The sequence below is a fragment of the Scyliorhinus torazame genome, chromosome 22 (genome assembly GCF_047496885.1).
Source record: "Scyliorhinus torazame isolate Kashiwa2021f chromosome 22, sScyTor2.1, whole genome shotgun sequence".
In the NCBI taxonomy this organism is placed as follows: Eukaryota; Metazoa; Chordata; class Chondrichthyes; order Carcharhiniformes; family Scyliorhinidae; genus Scyliorhinus; species Scyliorhinus torazame.
This window is the reverse complement of record NC_092728.1, coordinates 108,567,530-108,592,046: the sequence shown is the minus strand read 5'-3', so window position 1 is coordinate 108,592,046 and position 24,517 is coordinate 108,567,530. Positions and strand designations below refer to the sequence as shown.

Below are 24,517 nucleotides of genomic sequence, written 5' to 3'. Positions count from 1 at the left end.
CGAGCCCCAACCCCCTGCACCGAGCCCCAGCCCCCTGCACCGAGCCCCAGCCCCCTGCACCGAGCCCCAGCCCCCTGCACCGAGCCCCAGCCTCCTGCACCGAGCCCCAGCCTCCTGCACCGAGCCCCAGCCTCCTGCACCGAGCCCCAACCCCCTGCACCGAGCCCCAACCCTCTGCACCGAGCCCCAACCCTCTGCACTGAGCCCCAGTCCCCTGCACCGAGCCCTAGCCCCCTGCACCAAGCCCCAGCCCCCTGCACCGAGCTCCCGGCACCGTGCCCCAGCCCCCTGCACCGAGCCCCAGCACCCACCCCCAGCACCGAGACCCAGTCCCCTGCACCGTGATCCATTCAGTTACCGCGACACCGCAAGCTGTAAACTTACTTCTTTCAAACCTTGGTTGGCTATTGCCTCATCCATGCATTCGATCTATTTTCAGAAGATGGGCAACAATGGTAAATGGTTAAAGTTGGTCAACATAAAATCCCTTAAGATGAGCATTTTTCTAGCAAGACTCACTTGTGGATAGGAGTCCGAATTTCAAAATCAGGAGTCAATAACAATAACAACTAACAATTTAATAGTTCCTTTAATGCAGTAAAACATTTCAAGGTGCTTCACAGGAGTGATTATCAAATATTTGACACCAAGCTTACAGAAGGAGACATTCGGATGGTTACCAAACATTTGGTCAAAGGCATAGGGTTTAAAGAATATCTTAAAGCAAGACAGGGTGTGTGGAAACCAGGCAGGCTTTTCAAAGTCTCAGTCCAGGCGAGAAAACTGGGGAGAATGCGACAGCGGGAAAAGTCGGCATGTATTCATCCTCTTTAACAATTTGTTTTCCATGTGTTTCACGCCCTGCTCATAGCGGCTTGCCTCTGATTCACCGGCCCTGGGAAAACTCCAAATTCACAGTATTCAGCTCATTACTTCAAAGTAGCTACGAATTGTGCAACTGATTCACCATCTTGTTGGTTGTGTTTACGGAACCTGAACCTCTTGGCGATGACCAAAGGTTTAGGTGAGACGTGGCCCTGCAATATCTACACTATTTCACCACATGTTTTGGAGCCTGGGTTTTTCTGGTTGCACCAGACTTCGCAGGAAGTTGAAAGTTTTCCTCCGTACCATGCTCGGGACTATTACGTCCACTGCAAATTTGGAGATAAGTTCCTTCGTCCAAATTATTAATATATAATGTGAACAATTGGGATCGTAGCACAGATCCCTGCGGTACACCACTAGTCACAGCCTGCCAATCGGAAAAAGACCCATTTATTCCAACTCTTTGCATCCTGTCTGCTAACCAGCTTTCTATCCATCTGAAGACACTAGCTGAAATCCAATGCGCTTTAACTATACATAGTAATCTGCTATGTCAGACCTTGTCCAAAGAAGATTTCATTCTGCCTCCCTTCTTGAATAGCGGGCTTACATTCGCTACTCTCCAATCTCCCAGAGTCCAAAGACGTTTGGAAAATGGCCACCAATAGATGTACTATTACCAGGGCCACTTCCTTATGCAGTTTGGGATGAAGATTAATATTAATAATAATCTTTATTAATGTCACAAGTAGGCTTACATTAACATTGCAATGAAGTTACTGTGAAAAGTTCATGGTCGTCACATTCCGGCGCCTTTTCGGGTACACAGAGGGAGAATTCACCTAACAGCACGTCTTTCGGGACATTTTTCGGATAATCAGGCCCTGGAGATTTATTCGCCTTCAATCCCATTAATTTCCCTAAAACTTCTCTACCAATATGGATTTCCTTTAGCTCCTCACTAAAACTTGTGTTTCTTAGAACTTCCGGTATATTATTCATGTCTTCCTCAGTGAAGACAGAAGCAAAGTACAAATTTAGTTCCTTGGCCATTTCTTTGTTCCCAGTTATGAATTCCCCTGTTCCTGATGTAAGGGGTCTACATGCATTTTTGTCAATTTTTTCCCTATCCATACCTTTTATTTTTTTTTTAATTTTAGAGTACCCAATTCTTTTTTTTTCCAAATAAGTGGCAATTTAGCATGGCCATTCCACCTACCCTGCACATCTTTTGGGTTGTGGGGATGAGACCCACACAGACACGGGGAGAATGCGCAAACGCCACACGGACAGTGACCCGGAGCCGGGATCAATTCCGGGTCCTCAGCGTTGTGATACAGCAGTGCTAACCATTGTGTCACCGTGCCGCCCTTCTCTTTGCATACCTATTGAAACTTTTACATCAATTTTTATGTTCCTCACCAGCTTATTGTATTTTTCCCTTGGACCGCCTTTGTATGCCTCTTTTTTGAATCTAATACTATCTTTAATTTCCTTTGTAAACCATGGTTTGGCCACAGTTCCCTTTCCACTCTTGCGCCAAATAGGAATAAACAACTTTTGGAGTTTACCTCTTTGTTACTTGAATGACTGCCATTGACTGTCCACAGTCCTTCCTTTCAGTAGTGTTTCCCAGTCCATCATTGTCAACTCATGCCTTGTGCCAGTGTTTTTCAAACGTTTTTGCCTGGGACCCATTTTTACCAACCGGCCATCCTTCGTGACCCATGCCAGCTGACCTTGGCGACCCACGCCGGCCGACCTTCGCGACCCACGCTGGCCGACCTGCATGACCCACACGGCCGATCTTCGCGACCCACTCATAGAACAATACAGCGCAGTACAGGCCCTTCGGCCCACGATGTTGCACCGAAACAAAAGCCATCTAACCTACACTATGCCATTATCATCCATATGTTTATCCAATAAACTTTTAAATGCCCTCATTTTCCAGCCGACCTTCGCGACCCACAATTTTCACTTAACTTTAATGTGACAGATGAGCCTGCTTGGTCCTCACAACCTCACTCGCTTTGTTATTCAATGATAGATTTCTGATAATGACTTCAATTGATGGTTTTAGATCTCACTGCATCCGTTGAACAAAATAAAGAGGTTTGTCCTCAAACTCGCCATGTTTATTTAGTCTCCAAATGTCTTAGAAGTTTTGACGTTTTAATTTGCCAGTGCTTCCTTGCATATAACACACATGAACTTGGAATCCTGATTTGCAGAGGCACAATTAATAACCCACACCTCAAGTAATCATCTTTATGCTGCTCTGTTCCTATTTTCAGTTTTTTCCTAATGGCTTGTTGACCAGAGGCCCTGGAGTTCACACCGGCACTGCTGGCAGCTGCAAAAGGGAAGAATCTCTTTCGCGCGCAGAACACATGACGTCAGGTGTGACCTGCCCCGGGCAGGAAGACTCCAGCGTTAAAAAAAAAATCTGCTCCTGCATCAGCACGCTGACGTCAGGAGGAGGTATTATGGAGAATATCCTGTAGGGTTTGCCGCGTGTATCGGTCTACTTAGACGACGCGCCAATTACAGGGCAGGGGTGTCCGAACAGAAACATAAGAACATAAGAAGTAAAAGTTTCTACAAATACATAAAACAAAAAAGAGTGGCTAAGGTAAATATTGGTCCTTTAGAGGATGAGAAGAGAGATTTGATAATGGGAGATGAGGAAATGGCTGAGGAACTGAACAGGTTTTTTGGGTCGGTCTTCACAGTGGAAGACACAAATAACATGCCAGTGACTGATGGAAATGAGGCTATGACGGGTGAGGACCTTGAGAGGATTGTTATCACCAAGGAGGTAGTGATGGGCAAGCTAATGGGGCTAAAGGTAGACAAGTCTCCTGGACCTAATGGAATGCATCCCAGAGTGCTAAAAGAGATGGCTAGGGAAATTGCAAATGCACTAGTGATAATTTACCAAAATTCACTAGACTCTGGGGTGGTCCCGGCGGATTGGAAATTAGCAAACGTGACACCACTGTTTAAAAAAGGAGGTAGGCAGAAAGCGGGTAATTATAGGCCAGTGAGCTTCACTTCGGTAGTAGGGAAGATGCTGGAATCTATCATCAAGGAAGAAATAGCGAGGCATCTGGATGGAAATTGTCCCATTGGGCAGACGCAGCATGGGTTCATAAAGGGCAGGTCGTGCCTAACTAATTTAGTGGAATTTTTTGAGGACATTAACAGTGCGGTAGATAACGGGGAGCCAATGGATGTGGTATATCTGGATTTCCAGAAAGCCTTTGACAAGGTGCCACACAAAAGGTTGTTGCATAAGATAAAGATGCATGACATTAAGGGGAAAGTAGTAGCATGGATAGAGGATTGGTTAATTAATAGAAAGCAAAGAGTGGGGATTAATGGGTGTTCTCTGGTTGGCAATCAGTAGCTAGTGGTGTCCGTCAGGGATCAGTGTTGGGCCTACAACTGTTCACAATTTACATAGATGATTTGGAGTTGGGGACCAAGGGCAATGTATCCAAGTTTGCAGACGACACTAAGATAGGTGGTAAAGCAAAAAGTGCAGAGGATACTGGAAGTCTGCAGAGGGATTTGGATAGGCTAAGTGAATGCGCTAGGGTCTGGCAGATGGAATACAATGTTGACAAATGTGAGGTTATCCATTTTGGTAGGAATAACAGCAAAAGGGATTATTATTTAAATGATAAAATATTAAAACATGCTGCAGTGCAGAGAGACCTAGTGTGCTAGTGCATGAGTCGCAAAAAGTTGGTTTACAGGTGCAACAGGTGATTAAGAAGGCAAATGGAATTTTGTCCTTCATTGCTAGAGGGATGGAGTTTAAGACTAGGGAGGTTCTGCTGCAATTGTATAAGGTGCTAGTGAGGCCACACCTGGAGTATTGTGTTCAGTTTTGGTCTCCTTACTTGAGAAAGGACGTACTGGCACTGGAGGGTGTGCAGAGGAAATTCACTAGGTAATCCCAGAGCTGAAGGGGTTGGATTATGAGGAGAGGTTGAGTAGACTGGGACTCTACTCGTTGGAATTTAGAAGGATGAGGGGGGATCTTATAGAAACACATAAGATTATGAAGGGAATAGATAGGATAGATGCGGGCAGGTTGTTTCCACTGGCGGGTGAAAGCAGAACTAGGGGGCATAGCCTCAAAATAAGGGGAAGTAGATTTAGGACTGAGTTTAGGAGGAATGTCTTCACCCAAAGGGTTGTGAATCTATGGAATTCCTTGCCCAGTGAAGCAGTAGAGGCTCCTTCATTAAATGTTTTTAAGATAAAGATAGATAGTTTTTTGAAGAATAAAGGGATTAAGGGTTATGGTGTTCGGGCCGGAAAGTGGAGCTGAGTCCACAAAAGATCAGCCATGATCTCATTGAATGGTGGAGCAGGCTCGAGGGGCCAGATGGCCCATTCCTGCTCCTAGTTCTTATGTTCTAACTAGGAGCAGGAGTACCTGTTGCACCTGTAAACCAACTTTTTGCGACCCATGCACTAGCACACCCAGGTCTCTCTGCACAGCAGCATGTTTTAATATTTTATCATTTAAATAATAATCCCTTTTGCTGTTATTCCTACCAAAATGGATAATCACACATTTGTCAACATTGTATTCCATCTGCCAGACCCTAGCCCATTCACTTAGCCTATCCAAATCCCTCTGCAGACTTCCAGTATCCTCTGCACTTTTTGCTTTACCACTTATCTTAGTGTCGTCTGCAAACCTGGACACATGCCCTTGGTCCCCAACTCCAAATCATCTATGTAAATTGTGAACAGTTGTTGGCCCAACACTGATCCCTGAAGGACACCACTAGCTACTGATTGCCAACCAGAGGAACACCCATTAATCCCCACTCTTTGCTTTCTATTAATTAACCAATCATCTATCCATGCTACTACTTTCCCCTTAATGCCATGCATCTTTATCTTATGCAGTAATCTTTTGTGTGGCACCTTGTCAAAGGCTTTCTGGAAATCCAGATGTACATCCATTGGCTCCCCGTTATCTACCGCACTGTTAATGTCCTCAAAAAATTTCCACTAAATTAGTTAGGCACGACCTGCCCTTTATGAACCCATGCTGCGTCTGCCCAATGGGACAATTTCCATCCAGATGCCTCGCTATTTCTTCCTTGGTGATAGATTCCTGCATCTTCCCTACTACCGAAGTGAAGCTCACTGGCCTATAATTACCCGCTTTCTGCCTACCTCCTTTTTTAAACAGTGGTGTCACGTTTGCTAATTTCCAATCCGCCGGGACCACCCCAGAGTCTAGTGAATTTTGGTAAATCATCACTAGTGCATTTGCAATTTCCCTAGCCATCTCTTTTAGCACTCTGGGATGCATTCCATCAGGTCCAGGAGACTTGTCTACTTTTAGCCCCATTAGCTTGCCCATCACTACCTCCTTGGTGATAACAATCCTCTCAAGGTCCTCACCTGTCATAGCCTCATTTCCATCAGTCACTGGCATGTTATTTGTGTCTTCCACAGTGAAGACCGACCCAATAAACCTGTTCAGTTCCTCAGCCATTTCCTCATCCCCCATTATTAAATCTCCCTTCTCATCCTCTAAAGGACCAATATTTACCTTAGCCACTCTTTTTTGTTTTATATATTTGTAGAAACTTTTACTATCTGTTTTTATATTCTGAGCAAGTTTACTCTCATAATCTATCTTACTCTTCTTCATAGCTTTTTTAGTAGTTTTCTGTTGCCCCTTAAAGATTTCCCAGTCCTCTAGTCTCCCACTGATCTTTGCTACTTTGTATGTTTTTTCCTTCAATTTGATACTCTCCCTTATTTCCTTAGATATCCACGGTCGATTTTCCCTCTTTTTACCATCCTTCCTTTTTGTTGGTATAAACCTTTGCTGAGCACTGTGAAAAATCACTTGGAAGGTTCTCCACTGGTCCTCAACTGTTTCACCATAAAGTCTTTGCTCCCAGTCTACCTTAGCTAGTTCTTCTCTCATCCCATTGTAATCTCCTTTGTTTAAACACAAAACACTAGTGCTTGATTTTACCTTCTCACCCTCCATCTGTATTTTAAATTCCACCATATTGTGATCGCTCCTTTCGAGAGGATCCCTAACTATGAGATCCTGAATCAATCCTGTCTCATTACACAGGACCAGATCTAGGACCGCTTGTTCCCTCGTAGGTTCCATTACATACTGTTCTAGGAAACTATTGCGGATACATTCTATAAACTCCTCCTCAAGGCTGCCTTGACCGACCTTGTTAAACCAATCGACATGTAGATTAAAATCCCCCATGATAACTGCTGTACCATTTCTACATGCATCAGTTATTTCTTTGTTTATTGCCTGCCCCACCATAATGTTACTATTTGGTGGCCTATAGACTCCTCCTATCAGTGACTTTTTCACCTTTCTCTTCCTGATTTCCACCCAAATGGATTCAACATTATCCTCCATAGCACCGATATCATCCCTTACTGTTGCCCGGATGTCATCCTTAAATAACAGAGCTACACCACCTCCCTTACCATCCACTCTGTCCTTCCGAATAGTTTGATACCCTCAGATATTTAACTCCCAGTCGTGACCATCCTTTAACCATGTTTCAGTAATGGCCACTAAATCATAGTCATTCACTTTGATTTGCGCCATCAACTCATCTACCTTATTCCGAATACTACGAGCATTCAGGTAAAGTACACTTATGTTGGCTTTTTTACCTCTGTTCTGAATCTTAACACCTCGATCAGTAACCTCTCCTCAGTTATATTTCCTCTTAACCTTTCTCCTCATTTTCCTTGTCGTTGAACCCATATCTTAATGTAACAACCTGCCGCGTCGCTTACCATTAATGTTTTCACTTCCTGTTTTATTCCTTTTAGTATTCCTATTCACTGAGCTCCCCTCAGTCACTGTACCTTGTACTGTCGCCCTTTTTGGTTTTTGACTATGGCTTCTCTGCCTTACACTTTCCCCCTTACTGCCTTTTGTTTCTGTCCCTGTTTTACTACCTTCCAACTTCCTGCATCGGTTCCCATCCCCTGCCACATTAGTTTAAACTCTCCCCAACAGCTCTAGCAAACACCCCCCCTAGGACATCGGTTTCGGTCCTGCCCAGGTGCAGACCGTCTGGTTTGTACTGGTCTCACCTCCCCCAGAACCGGTTCCAATGTCCCAGGAATTTGAATCCCTCCCTCTTGCACCATCTCTCGAGCCACGCATTCATCCTATCTATCCTGATATTCCAACTCTGACTAGCTCGTGGCACTGGTAGCAATCCTGAGATTACTACCTTTGAGGTCCTACTTTTTAGTTTAACTCCTAACTCCCTAAATTCAGCTTGTAGGACCTCGTCCCGTTTTTTACCTATATCGTTGGAGCCTATGTGCACCACGACAGCTGGCTGTTCACCCCCCCCCCCCCCAGAATGTCCTGCAACCTCTCCGAGACATCCTTGACCCTTGCACTAGGGAGGCAACATACCATCCTGGAGTCTCGATTGCGTCTGCAGAACCACCTGTCTATTCCCCTTACAATTGAGTCCCCTATCACTATAACCCTACCATTCTTCTTCCTGCCCAGCTGCGCAGCAGAGCCAGCCATGGTGCCATGAACCTGGCTGCTGCTGCCTTCCCCTGGTGAGCCAACTCCCTCAACAGTATCCAAAGCGGTATATCTGCTTTGCAGGGAGATGACCGCAGAGGACACCTGCACTGCCTTCCTACTCTTGCTCTGTCTTTTGGTCACCCATTTTCTATCTCCCTCAGTACCTTTCACCTGCGGTGCGACCAACTCGCTAAACGTGCTATCCACGACGTCCTCAGCATCGCGGATGCTCCAAAGTGAGTCCATCCGCAGCTCCAGAGCCGTCAAGCGGTCTAACAGGATCTGCAACTGGACACACTTCTTGCACGTGAAGGAGCCAGGAACAGTGGACGTGTCCCTGAGCTCCCACATCGCACACGAGGAGCATGACACGGGTCTGAGATCTCCTGCCATGTCTTAAACCTTCGGTTAACTTCAACAATTACAATTTACCAAAAAAAATTAAATAAATAAATAAACAACGAAGAAAAAAAAAATCAATATACCAATGAAAAGAAAAAGAAAACAGAAACACTACTTACCAGTCACTGACCTCGAGCCTTCCTCTTGATCTTCACAGCGGTTGTTTTTTTTTTGGTTAGAGGGGGTAGGGAGGGAAACACTGAAGAAGTGTTTCAGGTTTAAGTGCCACTTGACAACAGCTCCTCCACAAACTACCTTCAAATTATGGTGACCACGACGGAGGTATGCAAATTTCCCTTGCAACACGAATCAGCAGCTCCGCTCTACTTCCCTCTGCTGGATCCTTCCTGGTTCTGCAAATGCTGGAACATATGCAGAACATGCCCGAGATCTTCCGACATTTCAAGGCAGCCGGGTTCCGCCTGCGAACGGAGAAATGTGTGTTCCACGCTGCTAAAGTGGCTTATTTGGGATACCGCGTGAACCACCATAGCCTCCATCCGGTTGAGGACAAGGTGCGAGCTGGCCCCCGTCCCAGAAGGGCCGACGGGACTTTGTTCCTTTTTGGGGCTCATCAGGATTACTCCCTTACCATCTATCTTGAGTATCACCTTCACCTGGTGTTTGCTGGTCCAGATTCCACAGGTGTCCTGGACATCAAAGTGGTTGCCAAACTTGTTGACATACCTGGCGAGGAATGTGAGATCAATGACTGAAACAGGAGGGTTGCAGAGGTGAATAGTCACCAGATGATCCCGTTGAGAGGGTAGAGTAACGCAGGGCTCTGCTTTGAGGATTTTCAGGCAGATCTCTCTTCTCTTCCCACACTTGCAGGAACTTCATGCAGGCAACATCATTCATTAAGGTCACATCAAAATATCCAGTGCTTGGGAAGTCCTGCAGACAGTAGATGTCAGCAGCTTCGAATCCGCAGGAATCAAGAAGGATTCGCTTAATGAACACGGCACCATCAATGGTGATACCTCCTTCTCTATCTTTCACCGTCACCCTAACGGTGTTACGTATCCCCTTGTTTGGGGCTCGACTGGTTTCAACCATCACCTCTTTACGTTCCTGATGTTAGGCAATGAAGCCCCTTCAAGAAAACAAACACTCACCAAATTGCGTCCTTCTGCACAGTAGGGATTCCATGGATTATCTAAATGGCGAGAGATTGGTGCAGAAGGATCTGGGTGTCCTGGTGCATGAAACGCAAAAGGTTAATAGACAGATACAGCAAGTAATTAAGAATGTTAATAGAATGGTATCCTTTATTGTGAGGGTCTTGAATACAAAAGTATTCTGTTCATAGGGCATTGATGACGCCACATCTGGAGTATTGTGTACGGTATTGGTCTCCTTATTTAAGGAAGGACGGTAATATGTTGGAGGCAGTTCAGAGAAGGTTTACCACACTAATTCTAGGAATGGGTCGGTTGTCTTATGAGGAAAGGTTGGAGAGGTTAGACTTGTATCCGCTGGAGTTTAGAAGAGTAAGAGGCGACTCGATTGAAATACATAAGAAACTGAAGGGTCGGGGTGGCACGGTGGCAAAGTGGTTAGCACTGCTGCCTACGGCGCTGAGGACCCGGGTTCGATCCCGGCCCTAGGTCACTGTCCATATTATTCCCGTGTCTGTGTGGATTTCACCCCCACAACCCAAATATGTGCAGGTTAGGTGGATTGGCCACGCTTAAATTGGCCCTTCATTGGGAAGAAAAAGGATCCTGAAGGGACTTGACAGGATTGATGTGGAGAGGATGTTTCCTATTGTAGGAGAGGATAATCATGAAGTTTTGGAACTCTCATCCTCAAAAGGCAGCGGGAGCAGAGTATTTGAATATTTATAAAGCAAAGGCAGATGGATTCTTGATAAGCATGAGGATGAAAGGTTATCGGGTATGGGCAGAAATGTAGAATGAAGGTTACTCTGCGATCTTATTGAATAGTGGAGTGACCTACTCCTGCTCCTAATTCCTATGTTCTTATATCCCTCTAACCCTACTACACATCTTTCTAATCTCAAGCAGCTTGTTGTCCATTCGGTGTGTACCTTTTGCCTGACCACAAAATGGCCTTAACAGCATTTAAATAAGATATGGGGCAACTCCAGCTGATAAATAGAGAGATTTAATTGAGATGTATAACATTATGAAATGGGTAGGTGAAATTAATAGGAAGGCCCTATTTCCTTTCGCAGAGAATCAATGACCAATGGAGCATAGATTTAAAGTAATTGGCAGAAGGATTAGAGAGATGTTGAGGAGTGTTCTTTTGATTTTACTGAATGGCAGAACAGGTTTGCCAGCTCCTATTTTTTGTCGATATTACCATGGAAACCCATATCACTTCACTGTGGAAAACCCATGTCACCGTGGAAACCCATATCACATCAATGAGGAAACCCGTGTCAGCTTGGAAACCCATGTTACATCAATGAGGAAACCCATGTTACATCAATGAGGAAACCCATGTTACATCAATGAGGAAACCCATGTCACCGTGGAAACCCATGTTACATCAATGAGGAAACCCATGTTACATCAATGAGGAAACCCATGTCACCGTGGAAACCCATGTTACATCAATGAGGAAACCCATGTTACACCAATGAGGAAACCCATGTTACATCAATGAGGAAACCCATGTCACCGTGGAAACCCATGTTACATCAATGAGGAAACCCATGTTACATCAATGTGGAAACCCATGTTACACCAATGAGGAAACCCATGTTACACCAATGTGGAAACCCGTGTTACACCAATGTGGAAACCCGTGTTACACCAATGTGGAAACCCGTGTTACACCAATGAGGAAACCCGTGTTACACCAATGTGGAAACCCGTGTTACACCAATGAGGAAACCCATGTTACATCAATGAGGAAACCCGTGTTACACCAATGAGGAAACCCATGTTACACCAATGTGGAAACCCATGTTACATCAATGAGGAAACCCATGTTACACCAATGTGGAAACCCATGTTACATCAATGAGGAAACCCGTGTTACATCAATGAGGAAACCCGTGTTACACCAATGTGGAAACCCGTGTTACATCAATGTGGAAACCCGTGTTACACCAATGAGGAAACCCATGTTACATCAATGAGGAAACCCATGTTACATCAATGAGGAAACCCGTGTTACACCAATGTGGAAACCCATGTTACACCAATGAGGAAACCCGTGTTACACCAATGTGGAAACCCATGTTACATCAATGAGGAAACCCATGTCACCGTGGAAACCCATGTTACACCAATGAGGAAACCCGTGTTACACCAATGTGGAAACCCGTGTTACACCAATGTGGAAACCCGTGTTACACCAATGAGGAAACCCATGTTACATCAATGAGGAAACCCGTGTTACATCAATGAGGAAACCCATGTTACACCAATGTGGAAACCCATGTTACATCAATGAGGAAACCCGTGTTACATCAATGAGGAAACCCATGTTACATCAATGAGGAAACCCATGTTACACCAATGTGGAAACCCATGTTACACCAATGAGGAAACCCGTGTTACACCAATGTGGAAACCCATGTTACACCAATGAGGAAACCCGTGTCACCGTGGAAACCCATGTTACACCAATGAGGAAACCCATGTTACACCAATGAGGAAACCCATGTTACACCAATGAGGAAACCCGTGTTACATCAATGTGGAAACCCATGTTACACCAATGAGGAAACCCATGTCACCGTGGAAACCCATGTTACACCAATGTGGAAACCCATGTTACACCAATGTGGAAACCCGTGTTACATCAATGAGGAAACCCGTGTTACACCAATGTGGAAACCCATGTTACACCAATGAGGAAACCCGTGTTACATCAATGAGGAAACCCGTGTTACACCAATGTGGAAACCCATGTTACATCAATGAGGAAACCCATGTTACATCAATGAGGAAACCCATGTTACATCAATGAGGAAACCCGTGTCACCGTGGAAACCCATGTTACACCAATGAGGAAACCCGTGTTACATCAATGAGGAAACCCATGTTACACCAATGTGGAAACCCGTGTTACACCAATGTGGAAACCCATGTTACACCAATGTGGAAACCCATGTTACATCAATGAGGAAACCCATGTTACACCAATGTGGAAACCCATGTTACACCAATGAGGAAACCCGTGTTACATCAATGAGGAAACCCATGTTACACCAATGTGGAAACCCATGTTACATCAATGAGGAAACCCATGTTACATCAATGAGGAAACCCATGTTACACCAATGTGGAAACCCATGTTACACCAATGTGGAAACCCGTGTTACATCAATGAGGAAACCCATGTCACCGTGGAAACCCATGTTACACCAATGTGGAAACCCATGTTACACCAATGAGGAAACCCGTGTTACATCAATGAGGAAACCCATGTTACACCAATGTGGAAACCCATGTTACACCAATGAGGAAACCCGTGTTACATCAATGAGGAAACCCATGTTACACCAATGAGGAAACCCGTGTTACATCAATGTGGAAACCCATGTTACACCAATGAGGAAACCCATGTCACCGTGGAAACCCATGTTACACCAATGTGGAAACCCATGTTACACCAATGAGGAAACCCGTGTTACATCAATGAGGAAACCCATGTTACATCAATGTGGAAACCCATGTTACATCAATGAGGAAACCCATGTTACATCAATGTGGAAACCCATGTTACATCAATGAGGAAACCCGTGTTACATCAATGAGGAAACCCATGTTACATCAATGTGGAAACCCATGTTACATCAATGAGGAAACCCATGTTACATCAATGAGGAAACCCATGTTACATCAATGTGGAAACCCATGTTACATCAATGTGGAAACCCGTGTTACACCAATGAGGAAACCCATGTTACATCAATGAGGAAACCCATGTTACATCAATGAGGAAACCCATGTTACACCAATGTGGAAACCCATGTTACACCAATGTGGAAACCCGTGTTACATCAATGAGGAAACCCATGTTACATCAATGAGGAAACCCATGTTACACCAATGTGGAAACCCATGTTACATCAATGAGGAAACCCATGTTACATCAATGAGGAAACCCATGTTACACCAATGTGGAAACCCGTGTTACATCAATGAGGAAACCCATGTTACACCAATGTGGAAACCCATGTTACATCAATGAGGAAACCCATGTTACACCAATGAGGAAACCCATGTTACATCAATGAGGAAACCCATGTTACACCAATGTGGAAACCCATGTTACATCAATGTGGAAACCCATGTTACACCAATGAGGAAACCCATGTTACATCAATGAGGAAACCCATGTTACATCAATGTGGAAACCCATGTTACATCAATGAGGAAACCCATGTTACACCAATGAGGAAACCCATGTTACATCAATGAGGAAACCCATGTTACATCAATGTGGAAACCCATGTTACATCAATGAGGAAACCCATGTTACACCAATGTGGAAACCCATGTTACATCAATGTGGAAACCCATGTTACATCAATGAGGAAACCCATGTTACACCAATGAGGAAACCCATGTTACATCAATGAGGAAACCCATGTTACACCAATGAGGAAACCCATGTTACACCAATGAGGAAACCCATGTTACACCAATGAGGAAACCCATGTTACATCAATGTGGAAACCCATGTTACATCAATGTGGAAACCCATGTTACACCAATGTGGAAACCCATGTTACACCAATGAGGAAACCCATGTTACACCAATGTGGAAACCCATGTTACATCAATGAGGAAACCCATGTTACACCAATGAGGAAACCCGTGTTACATCAATGTGGAAACCCGTGTTACACCAATGAGGAAACCCATGTTACACCAATGAGGAAACCCATGTTACATCAATGAGGAAACCCATGTTACATCAATGTGGAAACCCATGTTACATCAATGTGGAAACCCATGTTACACCAATGTGGAAACCCATGTTACACCAATGAGGAAACCCATGTTACACCAATGTGGAAACCCATGTTACACCAATGAGGAAACCCATGTTACATCAATGAGGAAACCCATGTTACACCAATGAGGAAACCCATGTTACATCAATGAGGAAACCCATGTTACACCAATGTGGAAACCCATGTTACACCAATGAGGAAACCCATGTTACACCAATGAGGAAACCCATGTTACACCAATGTGGAAACCCATGTTACACCAATGAGGAAACCCATGTTACACCAATGAGGAAACCCATGTTACATCAATGAGGAAACCCATGTTACACCAATGAGGAAACCCATGTTACATCAATGTGGAAACCCATGTTACATCAATGAGGAAACCCATGTTACACCAATGTGGAAACCCGTGTTACACCAATGAGGAAACCCATGTTACATCAATGTGGAAACCCATGTTACATCAATGAGGAAACCCATGTTACATCAATGAGGAAACCCATGTTACATCAATGTGGAAACCCATGTTACATCAATGAGGAAACCCATGTTACACCAATGTGGAAACCCATGTTACATCAATGAGGAAACCCATGTTACACCAATGTGGAAACCCATGTTACATCAATGAGGAAACCCGTGTTACACCAATGTGGAAACCCGTGTTACACCAATGTGGAAACCCGTGTTACACCAATGAGGAAACCCGTGTTACACCAATGTGGAAACCCATGTTACATCAATGAGGAAACCCATGTTACATCAATGAGGAAACCCATGTTACATCAATGTGGAAACCCATGTTACACCAATGAGGAAACCCGTGTTACACCAATGTGGAAACCCATGTTACATCAATGAGGAAACCCATGTTACACCAATGTGGAAACCCATGTTACACCAATGTGGAAACCCATGTTACACCAATGTGGAAACCCATGTTACATCAATGAGGAAACCCATGTTACATCAATGAGGAAACCCGTGTTACATCAATGTGGAAACCCGTGTTACACCAATGAGGAAACCCGTGTTACACCAATGAGGAAACCCGTGTTACACCAATGAGGAAACCCGTGTTACACCAATGTGGAAACCCGTGTTACACCAATGAGGAAACCCATGTTACATCAATGAGGAAACCCATGTTACACCAATGTGGAAACCCATGTTACACCAATGAGGAAACCCATGTTACACCAATGAGGAAACCCGTGTTACACCAATGTGGAAACCCGTGTTACACCAATGAGGAAACCCATGTTACATCAATGAGGAAACCCATGTTACACCAATGTGGAAACCCATGTTACACCAATGAGGAAACCCGTGTTACACCAATGTAGAAACCCGTGTTACACCAATGTGGAAACCCGTGTTACATCAATGTGGAAACCCATGTTACATCAATGAGGAAACCCATGTTACATCAATGTGGAAACCCATGTTACACCAATGAGGAAACCCGTGTTACACCAATGAGGAAACCCATGTTACACCAATGAGGAAACCCATGTTACACCAATGAGGAAACCCGTGTTACACCAATGTGGAAACCCGTGTTACACCAATGTGGAAACCCGTGTTACATCAATGTGGAAACCCGTGTTACATCAATGAGGAAACCCATGTTACATCAATGTGGAAACCCATGTTACACCAATGAGGAAACCCGTGTTACACGAATGAGGAAACCCATGTTACACCAATGAGGAAACCCATGTTACACCAATGAGGAAACCCGTGTTACACCAATGTGGAAACCCATGTTACACCAATGAGGAAACCCATGTTACACCAATGTGGAAACCCATGTTACACCAATGTGGAAACCCATGTTACATCAATGTGGAAACCCATGTTACACCAATGAGGAAACCCATGTTACACCAATGAGGAAACCCATGTTACACCAATGAGGAAACCCGTGTTACACCAATGAGGAAACCCATGTTACACCAATGTGGAAACCCATGTTACACCAATGTGGAAACCCATGTTACATCAATGTGGAACCCATGTTACACCAATGAGGAAACCCATGTTACATCAATGTGGAAACCCATGTTACATCAATGTGGAAACCCATGTTACATCAATGTGGAAACCCATGTTACATCAATGTGGAAACCCATGTTACACCAATGAGGAAACCCGTGTTACACCAATGTGGAAACCCGTGTTACACCAATGAGGAAACCAGCCTTACCATTTTTATGGCGTACGTCTTCCTATCTTTTCTGTGTTTAACGATGTGGACAACCCCGTAACAACCTTTCGGTTCTGTTTCCAAAATCTGGACCGTAGGGGAAAGACATTTGATGGACAGTTAAGAAAGTGTGGAAATATTCATGGACACAGTGTGTTTAATGAAGGATCTGGAGGCGGGGAGAGTGGGTTCCAGGCAGGCGCTTCATTTACCTCATAGTTCTCCATGGCGCCGGGCGGCGGGCGGCAAACGACAACCTCCCGCCCGTGAGCCCGTCACCAGGGCAACAGGGACCCGTCACCAGCGCAACAGGGACCCGTCACCAGGGCAACAGGGACCACCGCGCCAAGCACCAGGGGGAGAAGCGCATTGGCCTCCACCCCGAATGACCGTGTGAGGGACTTGCTGGACCATTGACCACCATCCTTCGTGGTCTGAGAGGGTCTTGCTGGACCATTGACCCCCATCCCTAATGGCCCTGTGAGGGACTTGCTGGGCCATTGACCACCATCCCTCGTGGTCTGAGATGGTCTTGCTGGACCATTGACCACCATCCCTCGTGGTCTGAGAGGGACTTGCTTGACCATTGACCACCATCCCTAATAGACTGTGAGGGTCTTGCCTGACCATTGTCCACCATCCCTAATGGCCCTGTGAGGGGCTTGCTGGACCATTGACCTCCATCCCTAATAGACTGTGAGGGTCTTGCTGGACCATTGTCCACCATCCCTAATGGCCCTGTGAGGGACTTGCTGGGCCATTGACCACCATCCCTCGTGGTCTGAGATGGTCTTGCTGGACCATTGACCACCATCCCTCGTGGTCTGAGAGGGACTTGCTTGACCATTGACCACCATCCCTAATAGACTGTGAGGGTCTTGCCTGACCATTGTCCACCATCCCTAATGGCCCTGTGAGGGGCTTGCTGGACCATTGACCTCCATCCCTAATAGACTGTGAGGGTCTTGCTGGACCATTGTCCACCATCCCTAATGGCCCTGTGAGGGGCTTGCTGGACCTTTGACCTCCATCCCTCGTGGTCCGAGTGGATGGTAAGGGAGGTGGTGTAGCTCTGTTAATTAAGGATGACATCCGGGCAATAGTAAGGGATGACATCAGTGCTATGGAGGATAAGGTTGAATCCATTTGGGTGGAAATCAGGAATAGTAAGGCGAAAAAGTCACTGATAGGAGGAGTCTATAGACCACCAAATAGTAACATTATCGTGGGGCAGGCAATAAACAAAGAAATAACGGATGCATGTAGAAATGGTACAGCAGTTGTCATGGGGGATTTTAATCTACATGTCGATTGGTTTAACCAGGTCGGTCAAGGCAGCCTTGAGGAGGATTTTATAGAATGTATCCACGATAGTTTCCTAGAACAGTATGTAATGGAACCTACGAGGGAACAAGCGGTCCTAGATCTGGTCCTCTGTAATGAGAAGGATTGATTCAGGATCTCATAGTTAGGGATCCTCTCGGAAGGAGTGATCACAATATGGTGGAATTTAAAATACAGATGGAGGGTGAGAAGGTAAAATCAAACACTAGTGTTTTGTGCTTAAACAAAGGAGATTACAATGGGATGAAAAGAAGTAGCTAAGGTATACTGGGAGCAAAGACTTTATGGTGAAACAGTTGAGGAACAATGGAGAACCTTCCTAGCGATTTTTCACAGTGCTCAGCAAAGGTTTATACCAACAAAAAGGAAAGACGGTCGGAGGGAAAATCGACCGTGGATATCTAAGGAAATAAGGAAGAGTATCAAATTGAAGGAAAAAGCATACAAAGTAGCAAAGATCAGTGGGAGACTAGAGGACTGGGAAATCTTTAGGGGCAACAGAAAGCTACTAAAAAAGCTATAAAGAAGAGTAAGATAGATTATGAGAGTAAACTTGCTCAGAATATAAAAACAGATAGTAAAAGTTTCTACAAATATATAAAACAAAAAAGAGTGGCTAAGGTAAATATTGGTCCTTTAGAGGATGAGAAGGGAGATTTAATAATGGGGGATGAGGAAATGGCTGAGAAACTGAACAGGTTTATTGGGTCGGTCTTCACAGTGGAAGACACAAATAACATGCCAGTGACTGATGGAAATGAGTCTATGACAGGTGAGGACCTTGAGAGGATTGTTATCACTAAGGAGGTAGTTTACATAGAACATACAGTGCAGAAGGAGGCCATTCGGCCCATCGAGTCTGCACCGACCCACATTAATCCCTCACTTCCACCTTATCCCCGCAACCCAATAACCCCTCCCAACCCTTATGGACACTAAGGGCAATTTATCATGGCCAATCCACCTAACCTGCACGTCTTTGGACTGTGGGAGGAAACCGGAGCACCCGGAGGAAACCCACGCGGACACGGGGAGAACGTGCAAACTCCGCACAGACAGTGACCCAGCGGGGAATCGAACCTGGGACCCTGGCGCTGTGAAGCCACAGTGCTAATCACTTGTGCTACCGTGCTGCCCCGAATGATGGGCAAGCTAATGGGGCTAAAGATAGACAAGTCTCCTGGCCCTGATGGAATGCATCCCAGAGTGCTAAAAGAGATGGCTAGGGAAATTGCAAATGCACTAGTGATAATTTACCAAAATCCACTAGACTCTGGGGTGGTCCCGGCGGATTGGAAATTAGCAAACGTGACACCACTGTTTAAAAAAGGAGGTAGGCAGAAAGCGGGTAATTATAGGCCAGTGAGCTTAACTTCGGTAGTAGGGGAGATGCAGGAATCTATCATCAAGGAAAAAATAGCGAGGCATCTGGATGGAAATTGTCCCATTGAGCAGATGCAGCATGGGTTAATAAAGGGCAGGTCGTGCCTAACTAATTTAGTGGAATGTTTTGAGGACATTACCAGTGCGGTAGATAACGGGGAGCCAATGGATGTGGTATATCTGGATTTCCAGAAAGCCTTTGACAAGGTGCCACACAAAAGGTTGCTGCATAAGATAAAGAAGCATGGCATTAAGGGGAAAGTAGTAGCATGGATAGAGGATTGGTTAATTAATAAAAAGCAAAGAGTGGGGGTTAATGGGTGTTTCTCTGGTTGGCAATAAGTAGCTAATGGTGTCCCTCAGGGATCAGTGTTGGGCCCACAATTGTTCACAATTTACATAGATGATTTGGAGTTGGGGACCAAGGGCAATGTGTCCAAGTTTGCAGACGACACGAAGATAAGTGGTAAAGCAAAAAGTGCAGAGGATACTGGAAGTCTGCAGAGGGATTTGGATAGGCTAAGTGAATGGGCTAGGGTCTGGCAGATGGAATACAATGTTGGCAAATGTGAGGTTATCCATTTTGGTAGGAATAACAGCAAAAGGGATTATTATTTAAATGATAAAATATTAAAACATGCTGCTGTGCAGAGAGACCTGGGTGTGCTAGTGCATGAGTCGCAAAAACTTGGATTACAGGCGCAACAGGTGATTAAGAAGGCAAATGGAATTTTGTCCTTCATTGCTAGAGGGATGGAGTTTAAGACTAGGGAAGTCATGTTGCAATTGTATAAGGTGTTAGTGAGGCCACACCTGGAGTATTGTGTTCAGTTTTGGTCTCCTTACTTGAGAAAGGACGTACTGGCACTGGAGGGTGTGCAGAGGAGATTCACTAGGTTAATCCCAGAGCTGAAGGGGTTGGATTACGAGGAGAGGTTGAGTAGACTGGGACTGTACTCGTTGGAATTTAGAAGGATGAGGGGAGATCTTATAGAAACATATAAAATTATGAAGGGAATAGATAGGATAGATGCGAGCAGGTTGTTTCCACTGGCGGGTGAAAGCAGAACTAGGGGGCATAGCCTCAAAATAAGGGGCAGTAGATTTAGGACTGAGTTTAGGAGGAACTTCTTCACCCAAAGGGTTGTGAATCTATGGAATTCCTTGCCCAGTGAAGCAGTAGAGGCTCCTTCATTAAATGTTTTTAAGATAAAGATAGATAGTTTTTTGAAGAATAAAGGGATTAACGGTTATGGTGTTCGGGCCGGAAAGTGGAGCTGAGTCCACAAAAGATCAGCCATGATCTCATTGAATGGTGGAGCAGGCTCGAGGGGCCAGATGGCTGACTCCTGCTCCTAGTTCTTATGTTCTTATGTTCTGTGTGGGAGCGAGTTCCGCATTCTCCCCACTCCCTGTGGGAGCGAGTCCCACATTCCCCTTACTCTCTGGGTAAAGATACCTTATTTCCCTGTTGGATTGATCAGGGAGTTTCGCAGATTAATGACTCTGTTTTTGTGGAAATATCTTCTCCACGTTTCACCCATCGAAACACTCCAATGTTTTAAAGATTTCCTTCAGTTTTCTCTTTCATGCCTGAATCGTGTCAGTGTCGGAATCCTCTGGGAACAGTGATTGTGTCGTGTCTATCATTGGATTAATTTTCCAAGGAGAGATTCGGAGTGTGTCGGAAGGAAAAATCTGGGATTGGGAAAAGTGACAGTGTGATGAACAGGTTGTCCATTAGAGAGGGAACCAATTAATCAGAGTCAGGAGCAATTATCACCTCACCTCAGAGATCTGGAAAGTAAACAAATCCCCCCGACCCAACCACCCCCAACCCAACCACCCCTACCCAACCCAACCACCCCCAACCCAACCCTGCCACCCACCCAACCCCATCACCCACCCCACCCAACCACCCACCCCCAACCCAACCAACCCCACCCAACACCGACACCAACCCCCCACCCACCCAACCACCCCCACCGAACCCCGACACCCAACCCCCTCACCCACCTAACCACCCCAACCCTGCCACCCACCCAACCCCATCACCCACCCCACCCACACCCAACCCAACCACCCCCACCTAACCCCGACACCCAACCCCCTCACCCACCCAACCACCCCCACCGAGCCCCGACACCCAACCCCCTCACCCACCTAACCACCCCACCCACACCCAACCCAACCACCCCCACCCAACACCGACACCCAACCCCCCACCCACCCAACCACCCCCACCGAACCCCGACACCCAACCCCCTCACCCACCTAACCACCCCAACCCTGCCACCCACCCAACCCCAACACCCACCCCACCCACACCCAATCCCCTCACCCACCCAACCACCCTCACACAACCCCAACACCCAACCCCCTCACCCACCCAACCACCCCCACCCAACCACCCCCACCAAACCCCGTCACCCACCCAACCCCGTCACCCACCCAACCCCGTCACCCACCCAACCCCATCACCCACCCCATCCCGTCCCCCAACCCTGCCACCCACCCAACCCCATCACCCACCCCATCCCGTCACCCAACCCTGCCACCCACCCAACCCAACCACCCCCACCCAACCCCGTCACCCACCCAACCCAACCACCCCCACCCAACCCCATCACCCACCCAACCCCATCACCCACCCCATCCCATCACCCAACCCTGCCACCCACCCAACCCAACCACCCCCACCCAACCCCGTCACCCACCCAACCCAACCACTCCCACCCAACCCCGTTACCCACCCAACCCCGTCACCCACCCAACCACCCCCACCCAACCCCGTCACCCACCCAACCCCATCCCGTCACCCAACACTGCCACCCACCCAACCCAACCACCCCCACCCAACCCCGTCACCCACCCAACCCAACCACCCCCACCCAACCCCGTCACCCACCTGAACCCCGTCACCCACCCAACCCAACCAGCCCCACACAACCCCGACACCCACCCAACCGTGTCACCCACCCAACCCCGTCAAACAACCCTGCCACCCACCCAACACCATCACCCACCCCACCCCGTCACGCAACCCTGCTTTTGTTCTTATGGTCCTGTGGAGGGAGGAGTTCGCTGGACCATTGACCACCATCCCTTGTGGTCTGAGAGGGTCTTGCTGGACCATAGACCACCATCTCTATTTGACTGTGAGGGTCTTGCTGGACCATTGACCACCATCCCTAATAGACTGTGAGGGGCTTGCTGGACCATTGACCACCATCTCTATTAGACTGTGAGGGTCTTGCTGGACCATTGACCACCATCCCTCATGGTCCTGTGGAGGGAGGAGTTCACTGGACCATTGACCACCATCCCTCATAGACTGTGAGGGGCTTGTTGGACCATTGACCATCATCCCTAATGGCCCTGTGAGGGACTTGCTGGACAATTGACCTCCATCCCTAATGGTCCTGTGTGGGGCTTGGTAGACATTAAAGGACATTAAAAGTTCAACCATAATGCTGAGAGATCAGAGTCACATACAGGCCAGGCGGTATAGTTAAGGCGCGTTCTTGAAATGACAGTGTCTCTGTCTGTACCAGACTGAATGTATCTCTGTTCCCATGTTACACCTTTTGTTGAAAAAAGGGTTTAAGACCAAATCCAGCAATTACAGGGCAGTCAGTTTAACCTTTGTAGTTAGAGTTCTTTTAGAAGTGATAATCTGGGACAAAATTAACACTAATCTGGACAAGTGTGGACTAATTAAGCAAAGCCAGGAGCCCTCTGGTGTGTATAACCCCGCCCTCTGAATGTATAACTCTGCCCTCTGACATATATAACCCTGCCCTCTGACATGTATAACCCTGCCCTCTGGCATGCATAACCCTGCCCTCTGACATGCATAACCTCACCCTCTGACATGTATAACCCCGCCCTCTGAATGTATAACTCTGCCCTCTGACATATATAACCCTGCCCTCTGACATGTATAACCCTGCCCTCTGGCATGCATAACCCTGCCCTCTGACATGCATAACCTCACCCTCTGACATGTATAACCCCGCCCTCTGAATGTATAACTCTGCCCTCTGACATATATAACCCTGCCCTCTGACATGTATAACCCTGCCCTCTGGCATGCATAACCCTGCCCTCTGACATGCATAACCTCACCCTCTGACATGTATAACCCCGCCCTCTGAATGTATAACTCTGCCCTCTGACATGTATAACCCCGCCCTCTGATATGTATAACCCTGCCCTCTGGCATGCATAACCCTGCCCTCTGACATGTATAACCCCGCCCTCTGAATGTATAACTCTGCCCTCTGACATGTATAACCCCGCCCTCTGATATGTATAACCCCGCCCTCTGACATGTATAACCTCACCCTCTGACATGTATAACCCCGCCCTCTGATATGTATAACCCTGCCCTCTGACATGCATAACCTCACCCTCTGACATGTATAACCCCGCCCTCTGAATGTATAACTCTGCCCTCTGACATGTATAACCTCACCCTCTGACATGTATAACCCCGCCCTCTGATATGTATAACCCTGCCCTCTGACATGCATAACCCCACCCTCTGACATGTATAACCCCGCCCTCTGACATGCATAACCCCACCCTCTGACATGTATAACCCCGCCCTCTGATATGTATAACCCTGCCCTCTGACATGCATAAACCCACCCTCTGATATGCAAAACCCCGCCCACTGATATGCAAAACCCCGCCCACTGATATGCAAAACCCCGCCCACTGATATGCATAACCCTGCCCCCTGACATGTCCAGCCCGAGACCCCCCCCCCGCCCTCTGACATGTATAACCCCGCCCTCAGGCAGGAATA

The 24,517-nt window shown here is 46.5% G+C and overlaps 1 protein-coding gene across 2 annotated transcripts in view; it reads right to left on the bottom strand.

Moving 5' to 3' along the window:
- The window catches only part of LOC140399348 (serine/threonine kinase-like domain-containing protein STKLD1), an 84,243-nt gene extending 67,013 nt beyond the window's left edge, over nt 1–17,230 (bottom strand). Inside the window, exons 1-3 of one of the 2 annotated variants that reach the window (XM_072488908.1) lie at nt 17,190–17,230; nt 16,978–17,064; nt 385–429 (exon numbers count right to left, since the gene is read on the bottom strand). In XM_072488908.1, the coding sequence (XP_072345009.1) occupies nt 385–429; nt 16,978–17,064; nt 17,190–17,204 (147 nt within the window). In that variant the 5' untranslated portion in view covers nt 17,205–17,230. The other variant, XM_072488909.1, reaches the window with a different exon arrangement.
- Nucleotides 17,231–24,517: the final 7,287 nt, after the last annotated feature.